A 9,632-nucleotide genomic window follows, 5' to 3' on the forward strand; every position below is an offset into this window, starting at 1 on the left:
TGGAACCTCAGAGGGAAGGCTGGGGAGGGTGGGTGGGTGGGTGGGTGGGAAGAGATCAACCAAAGAACTTGTATGCATATATGCATAACCCATGGTCACTAACAATAGGCTGGTAAAGTCTTGGGGGGTGGGGCTAGAAGGGTCAATGGGGGAAAAAAGGGGGATATATGTAATACTTTCAACAATAAAGATTAAAAATAAAGTAATAAAAAAATGAACAAAACAGTAAAAAGTAGAATTGCACCAACTTGAATATGTAAATAGATATTTGCAGCTCAATATTGCAGTCTCTGCTCTTTTTAAGATCTTCAAATGCATCCGTTGCTCATACAGCATGTGATTGTTAAAGTATAAATGATGGCCATAAACCATATTAATTAGGGTATTTATTTTTGCATTATTTTAAAAATTATAAAATGAAATAATTTGAGGTGATAAATATTTCAAGCACTTTTCCAGTTTTTCCAATTTAATGATATTTATAACTAAACTTTCATACATGAATTCATTTAAAAGTTTAGTGATATAAAATAAAATCAAAATAAAAATGACTGGTTCTGCAGTTTAGCCCTTGTAGAAAAATAGTATATTTTTAAGGGAAACTAGTGATTAGTTTATGAATATTCAAAATAAAACATCCAGAAAATGGTAAAGTGGTAGATAAATAGCATACAATTACTTTATTTTTTCAGAGGGTCTACTCAAGATTTGTATATGAATTTTGTGAAAACCAGTCTACTGAAATAATAGATAATGCCTCAACCTTCTGACATTATTTTTAGTGTAATTTTTGAGAATTATACTGAGTATAATACAGTGGGGCCTTGACTTACGTGTTTAATTTGTTCCGTGACGGAGCTCGTAACTCAAATTAATCATATGTCAAATCATAAAGTGAACGAGTGAGACACGTGATGCTGGGCTGATGTTGTGGCGTTCACTGTGACGTTCGCTGTGCCAACTAGCGGTGGGGTATCTGAAGCTGGCTCGTAACCCGAATTTTAGCTCGCAACTCAAAGCAAAAAATCGGCCGAGAGACGGCTCATATCTCGAAAAACTCGTTAGTCGGGACACTCGTAAGTCAAGGCCCCACTGTAATTGAGAATGAATATTTTAAAAATAATATCTCATTTAACTGAAAAAAAATGTTCCATTTCTATCAAAAGTCCCTGTAGTCTGGGTGTCTATTATCTTTAAAAATATCTAGTAAATGCTTCTTTTCTTATGTGTACATTGTGATTACATCATGAACAGAACTGGATAGGCCATGTAGGAGATCATAACATGTATTTATGTTATTCTGGCTTGAACTCTGAGGATCCACATTGCCCTGGAGAACTGGTTTGCTAATGGTCTCTGCTAGGGTACCAAGTTATGAAAATGTGCTCCTGGTGATGGAATAAAATCAATGTTCAAGGGTTTCTAGCTCATGTTTGTGTCATTTAGCTTTAGCTTTGTAACAAACCACCTCAAATGCAGTAGCTTATAGTAACCATTTTATTTAGACTATGATTCTACGGATAAACTGATAGCTCTTCACTCTGGCCCAGCGTAGTTGATGTTTGCTAGGCTTCCTCATGCTTCTGTGGCTTGTTTAAAGATGTGTTGACAGCTGGATGATCTGGGATAACACACACGTCTGGCAATTGACGGACTCTCAGCTGGGCACCTTCATCCTCTCATGGCTTCTCATTGTGCAGCAGGCTAACTCAGGCTGGTCCCCATGGTAGTCCCAGGGTTTCAGCTGCAGCAAGAGAAGGCAAGTCGCAATGTCCAAGCACTTCCTTCTGGTGAAAAATTGCTTTAGTTCCATTGATCGAATCAGGTCATATTGCCAAATGCAGCTTCAAGGGGAGAAGAAATTGCCTCCATCATCATTTTTATAACTTAGACTTCATTACGCTCTACTGTATATAATTGAGAACATGTTGAAAGTCTTCCCAGGTAAAAAGAAAACAAAGTAGGAAATTCCTTTCTATGACATGACAGGTTTTAAAGCCAGAAATATCTCTAATGAGAACATACCTATATTAGTGTTGTTTGCCTAGGAATTTAAAAATCAACAAAGGAAAAGACCATGTTCTTATCTCATATCTCTTTAAAAACACTCAGTCATTGTCAAGTGAAGATTGTTGGATTAGGGAAATACCAAAAATAAAAAATAAAAAAATCACCAAAATTGGAAAAGAAACTATGAGTTAATGATACACTTACTGAAAACCTAATTCTCCTTTAGCATCCTCTTTAACAAACACACATTTAAACAAGATTACATATGTTTATTCAGTCAATAAATGCTTCTGACTTAAGACATCTAAAGAGAAGCTGTTTAAAAACAATGATTTGTAACAACTCATAGTCATTATTCCAGAAATTTGAATTGTTTTTATCCATACCACTCTATTCTTCAAAAATTATCCCATAATTAAAATTAAGATGGGACAAAGATAATACACACAATTTAAAAGTAAGCTCCAGGAAGGCAGGCATTTTTATATTTGGATTATTACTGAATCCCAAGTGCCTAGAAAACTGCCCAGCCTATGGAGTTAGGTATTCCATAAACACTTGTGGAATCCCTCTGAGTCCGTTGGATTTATTTTATTATCCAAAGCAAATATCTAGTGCTCCTTTCTGATGACAAATGTCAATAGCAGTTCATCCAACCAAATCACAGAGTGAAGACCAAACATCGGGATTGGATGGGGGCAGTTACAATGCACAAAGGAGGACTAGGCAGGAGATGAAGACTGCCTTAAAGAAGCATTCTATGGAAAGGGAATTGGGCGCTTATTTTGGAGGAGAATTTAAGAGAAAATAAGGGCACATGCAGATGTCAAAATAGTGGGAGAGTTTTGAGTGCTAGTTCCAGAGCTATTTCCTTTAGGAAAAACAAATGTGTTTAATTATTCAAAATTATTTATTAGTGACTTTTCCTTTCCATTCTTTCTCTCTCTTTTTTTTCTTCCTTTTTTTTAAAAAAAAATTACAGATCCGTGGTGGAAAACTGATGATCTCCAATACCAGGAAAAGTGATGCAGGGATGTATACCTGTGTTGGCACCAATATGGTGGGAGAAAGAGACAGCGATCCAGCAGAGCTGACTGTTTTTGGTAAACCTCTATTTTAATTACAACTTGCTATTTGTATCACTTTTCCCTTTGTTTTTAAGTGTTTTTGTTATTAATACTAAACACCAGGCCATATAGAGATAGTTTTTATGGCTTATGGTAAGCAGTGACAGGCTGGAATTGTCCATTTTTTTTGTTTCTGTCTCCAAGATGAAATCTTTGATGGGAAGAAAAAGAAGACATTTGAAATGTTAATCCACCTACTCTATTCATGTATTTATACAGGTTTGCCTTTCATCATCATATAAATAATTGTTCTTTTTCAAAATCTATTTGAGATATTATATCCTAAAGTTTATCACTTATTCTACTATGATGCATTTAACAAGTATCTATTATGTGCAAGACAAAGGGTGTTTTTCTTTTAAGTTAGAGATTGTAATACAAAGACGTTTCACTTTTTTCCTACTTTAAAAATTTCAAATTGAGGTATTTGGAATTTTAGCTGATTATTGAAAGACTAGCTAACCATATATATGCTCACAATTAAAATTAGAAAGAAAAAAATCTATTTTGTTATATTTATGTTTCTTCAACTTTAAGCACCAAAGGACTCTTTAGCTGAAGTTTTAATTAGTCAGTTAAAACCTGATAGATATGTATCACAGAAATAGTGGAGAAAACATTAAGAAGGAGAAAGTTGTGGATAATAAAGATGGCCAAGTAAACAAAAGTAAGAGAAGTACTACAGGACAGCTGTGGAATATTGTAAGAGAAAATGATGGAAAACTGGGGAAAACAAAGATTCTAAAGATACTAGAAAAATGAAACATTCCTTTAGAAGACAACAAAATCCCATTCGAATCTCTGTATGGAGATATATATTATGAATATACACACTCACAAATGCACACATGCACGTGCATGTATATGCACACATGTACTTAAGCATATTTATGTGTATGAATATCTATATCTAAATAAAAATTCACTATTGCAAATATATGTGATTTTCTTTTCAACATACAAGAGATAATTGTGATTTTTAAAGTACTTTTTGTGTGCCAGTAAAAGAGACTCCTGGTTCTATGCACAATATGATAAGATCTTTTTTTTTTTTGGCCATTATTCCAGAACACCCCTGAGGGTAGCAACAGAATCCTGAATAAGTCCCTAAAGAAACTTCTTTTTAGTTTGGGAAGTGCCACCCCATGGTGTAAAGGAGTGCCATAATGCAAAAATGGACCATGTTAAGATTGCAATTCCATTTTTAGCGTCAGGGTGTGCTTTATGAATATTCACCAGAGTGCAAGCCCCTCTCTTCAATCACTCTGAGTACAAGTAATCTCTGGTCATACTCCTTGCAGATACTAAGCAGCTTGAAGTCCCAAATGACAAAACCAGGAGAAATCTCATCATCCACGAAAGGAATTGAAGAGTAAAATAAAATTATTCAAAGTGTGCATGTAAATTGCTATCCTGCAGAGCACAGACAAGCATCAGTTTTTCGTTAAATTTCATGCAGTCACCTATGAGTCCCAAAACGTGTTCCACTCTGTAATGAATAAAATATAGTTTTTCTGGCAATATATAAAATTAGTGGTCACTGAACACGAGCATTGAAAACCTATAAGAAACAGTCATGCTATTTTTCCGTAACTACCCAGCTTTGGTTCACAAAAATGTTGCATTACAGCAGTATTTACTGCCATCAGAAGGTATTTGAAAGTGTTTAATCTCATTACCTGAGCAATTAGACTTACCAGACTGTGATTGTGTTATAAAATATTTACCTAAAGATGTGATGAGAAGTACAGGAGATCCCTAAACATGCCAGGCGTTACAGGGTAACTTCTAAATTATTTTTAAAATAGCTATAAACCAAAGAGATTGAATTTGTCTAGAGGCAGTTCCTTTGGAAGAATTGATTTAGGAAGCTGAGAAACATTTATCTGATGGTGTAAACCAGTCAGAACGGACCTAAGGGGCTATAAGTGCAATATTAAGTTGTGGGAAAAACTAAAATTCCATTATTGATAAGAAAACAACATCCAAACCAAGAAATAAAAGATAAAAACAGTAGTGATGGTCTAACCAAGGATGTGACAAGTACTGCCTGAGATTCCCCAATTCTTAGAGAAAATAAAATAACCAGTGTGCTCTGTATAATGAGGCCTTCTTTATTTTATTTTGGTGCTTTTGCATCTAGGACAGGTTTACTTTTAAACCTCTTTATAGTTTATCATTGTTAGAATTATCATCTCTGATCTATGTTTAGAAAAGCAAAACTGGTTACATTCTCTCCCTCCTCTCTCTCAACTTTATTTCCATGTATTAGAAATTCTTCTTTTAAAAATATCTGTCTATTTCCCTGGCTGGTGGTCTCAGTGGTTAGAGCATTGACCTGGTCCAGGGCATGTACCTGGGTTTCAGGTTTGATCCCAGGCCCAGTCGGGGTGCATGCGGGAAACATTCAATCGATGTGTCTCTCACATCAATGTTTCTTTCTTCCTTCCCCTCTTTCTCTCTCTCTTTCTCCCTTCCATCCTCTCTCCTTAAAAAGAAGAAAAAAGTCAATGGAAAAAACATTCTCGGGGGAGGATTAGCAAGAACAACCAAAAATCTGGCTACTGTGACCACTGTATTATAGGAAGTTTTTAAATGTCCTTTGCAACCCCATATTTACTTTAAGATGTGTACTATAGAAAAAGTAACTGATAATATTTAATTGTTCCAAAATATGATTCACTTATAAATTGCAATAAAAAACAATGAAAAGAATAAAGGGTCTTTGCCAATATAATACCCATCTGCAAGTATTTTGATTCTTTATTAAGTGGTCTTGGACTTAGACCTTTTGTAGCTTGAAAATTGCAACTAATATTTTAAAGATCTGCACTTTAGACAAAGATATTATCAATGTAATGTAATGTTCAATATGTTACTATTCCATACTCCACAAATCATTTACTCCGTTTGTTCTTCTTTAATGTAAAATAGCATCCTAGTTAAATAGGAAGTACCAAGTCTAAAAATTATAAATAGGCATCATAGTGATGGGAGAGTTTAGATATATTTTTTATAAAGAACACTCCCCCCAGGTCTGGTGTGGCTCTGTTGGTTGGACTATCATTTCATACACCAAAAGGTGGTGGGTTCAATTTCTGGTCAGGGCACATACTTAGGTTGTGGGTTCCATCCCCCATAAGGGCACCTGCAGGAGGCAGGAGATTGATGTTTCTCTCTCTCTCTCTCCCTTCCTACATCTAAAATGAATTTAAGAAATAGAATACTACCTAGCAATCTAGCAATTTATATATGTCAATTAAATTCCCAAGATCCTGACCCTGCCAGTGTGGCTCAGTGGTTGAGCATCGACCCACGAATTAGGAGGTCATGGTTCATTTCCCCAGTCAGGGCACATGCTTGAGGTGCAGGCTCAATCCCCAGTAGGCGGAGTGCAGGAGGCCTTTGATGGATGATTCTCTGTCATCATTGATGCTTCTATCTCTCTATCCCTCTCTGAAATCAATTGAAAAACACATAAAAACATAAATTCGCAAGATCCTGAAGACAGAGAAACTAGAGTTAAATTATATAATTAAGTTTAAAACAATGGTTAGGTTTGGGATATCTGTTATCCAAAATTTAACCGGTATTAAAAAACAACCAAAAATTTTTCCCAAATGATTTTTAAATGTTTATCAAAGTAATACATGAAAAAACATTTTATATGTCACATTTCTAGTAGACCCAAAAGTACTATAAACTAATAATGAAATAAAGAAAAATTTTGCCCCACCTTACTTTCCAACACACACACACACACACACACACACACACACACACACACACACCTCATCTTTAAACATTTCTTCTGGGATTTATTTCCTTACTTCTAAATATGTACTTATTCCACGACTGTGTACATTATTTGATTTCCTATTTTAGAAGATGATGATTTGCCCCACTTCTATCCCCTGCCCCACCGTCTCTCCTCCACTTTCCCTTCTGTTTGTCCTTCCAGTATAATGACTTCAGAAACATTGGTTATATTAATATTCAGAATTTGAATTATTATAACCATGCAAATATAGACTGTGGGCTGTGTTATGTTATGATGGCATTTTTTTTCTGGTACAATATTTGTTCTCTGAATTAGTAATAATTTTTCTTTTACTTATGTTTGTCTACACCTATCATGAATTATTTTTGAAATTTCTAACAGAATGTTTACATTCCTCTAAATTTTTATTTAGGTATGAAGTCCACCCTGGCTACAGCCTTCCTGGAGGCTTCAGGCTACTGGCCCAATCCGACTGGGCCGGGTGCTCCCTAGGCCTCTCCACAAACGTCATCCTCATACCTCTCTTCCCTTTGCTCTGATAATGGATGCCCATCTTTCTGCATCCTGTGTGTTTTTCTTGGGTAACTTCTATATTCAGAAATGTTTCTCCTTCTTTCTACATAACTTGAGCCTAGAGCTCATTCCAGACCAAATGCCTTTATTCCATCCAAAATTTAATTGATACTTTGGCTGCTTATAGAATTATAGTTTAAAAACAGATATTTTTACTCATAACATTAAAGTGCATCTCCAATATTATTCAGCTTCCACTGCTGCTATTGAGAAGACTACCGTGCTTCTGATCCCCTGTGACCAGTTTTCCTTTTTTTCTTTTAGTACTGTCTTTTTATCCCAGCGTTCTAAAATGCTTCAATACCGTGCCTTGCTTTGGCACTTGTTTAATTTTAGTGGCTAGACACCTGGTAAGCAATCTCAATCACAAAACTCTTTATCCAAATAAGTCAAGGTAATATCCTATCCATTTTTCTATTCCATTTCTCTGTCAAATATGTATTTACTAATTAAATGATAAACCTTCTAGGCCTTTCTTTCCTCTAATTCTTTCCTATCTTTGTCATCTTGTTCTTGTTTCATGGATGTTTTAACCTCTCTTATTTCTCAGGATTTTAAAAACACGATTTTTAAAAAAATAAAATTTACTTGCGATGCTTTCCTGCTTTTATTTCTTCTGGGTTTCTTCTCCCTGCCCCACCCTGCATTGTTCAGTCTTTCACACTGGAGGCTTTCTTCAAATGTCAAGTTATCTACTGTTCATTTGTATTTCATTGCTGTTCACTAAGAACACTTGGAAATTTTGTCAACCAATGATTATCAAGGTAGGATGATCATATTGGGAACTAGCCAAATTATTGGGGCTGAGGACACAGGTTTGGGCTGGTAGTGTAGATTTTCAGTTATTGGATGAGAAATAATAGTTGATGGCCTAAGTATAGTTGAGCTACCCAGAGATAAATCTATGAGGGAAGATATCTCACAGCCAACCTTTAGGAAATATCTAAGTTTTATTTATAAACTATGGCCTTCATTTAAGAATTCTAAACATAGGCTATTAAAACCCAGGTGATTGTTGGGAACAATATAGTTTAAACAAATAGTGTTTACTTGCAACTTTTAAAACAGCAAAATGTTTTCTATCTAGTCACTTATTTAACAAATATCTCGTGAGCACCTACTATGTGTCAAGCCCTGTTTGCAGTGTGATGAGATAAATAGACATGTACTCTGCTGTCAGTGGACTTCTCATATCATGTTATCAGCAATAACATAAAACTGTGCCTCTAAAACAAGCTGAAAGAAGCATATTTTTTCTCTTGAGAACATTTACTTATGTTTACTTTTACTTCATAGGATGATTGCTCTTATAAAAAGAAAATTCTTGGCAAGAAAATAAATTAATGCAGCCAGGACTTAGTTAATCACATTCAGACAGACTGATAATTATCATTCAGTCTATTCTAGAAGGGCTCATAATTTCACACTAAATAGCTCTCATAACACATGTTCTTTTATATATGCCCAGTTAAATAAAAGGAGACATATTTGGGCAGACCATCTGACTTCCCAAGTTACTAGACACTGCAGGGTGGCAGTTCCTTCTGGGTCAGCTGAAGTTAAAACAAGGTTTACAGGCAGTGGCCAGCTCTAATGTATTTTTATTGCATATCATTGGTCTTATAGGACTTAAAGGACTCTACCTATGTAATAACTTCCATAACACTAATTTATAATGACAAGCAAAGTTTATTTTAAAATTGTGAAGGTTATTCTAGTACAGTTGTCACAGTACTGACATTGAGAATTTTACAGCCATATTCAATGACTGAATATGCATAAAAGAGAAATCTGTCCACTGGGCACTTAATTTTTTCATTGTAGCATGTTAGTAAAAAACTTAAGAGATTATGCGACCACATTTTAGATTCATAGTATTGTGTATTATATTGAATACTAGAGGCCCAGTGCACAAAAATTTGTGCTGTCCACTGGCTTAATTTTTTCATTGTAGCATGTTAGTAAAAAACTTAAGAGATTATGCGACCACATTTTAGATTCATAGTATTGTGTATTATTATGAATACTAGAGGCCCAGTGCACAAAAATTTGTGCACTGGGGGGGGGGGGGCCCCCCAGCCTGGCCTGTGCCCTGTCACAGTGCAGGAACCCCGTGATCGATCACCCCAAAGAGGAAGGCC

The 9,632-nt window shown here is 35.4% G+C and overlaps 1 protein-coding gene across 8 annotated transcripts in view; it reads left to right on the plus strand.

Moving 5' to 3' along the window:
• ROBO2 (roundabout guidance receptor 2) overlaps positions 1–9,632 on the plus strand; it is a 672,125-nt gene that overhangs the window by 480,192 nt on the left and 182,301 nt on the right. For all 8 annotated transcript variants that reach the window (XM_005867326.2, XM_014540612.1, XM_014540614.1 and 5 more), the window contains exon 4: positions 2,993–3,113. In XM_005867326.2, the coding sequence (XP_005867388.1) occupies positions 2,993–3,113 (121 nt within the window). The remainder of the gene's footprint in view (positions 1–2,992; positions 3,114–9,632) is intronic.

Source organism: Myotis brandtii, unplaced genomic scaffold (assembly GCF_000412655.1).
Source record: "Myotis brandtii unplaced genomic scaffold, ASM41265v1 scaffold249, whole genome shotgun sequence".
Taxonomy (NCBI): domain Eukaryota; kingdom Metazoa; phylum Chordata; class Mammalia; order Chiroptera; family Vespertilionidae; genus Myotis; species Myotis brandtii.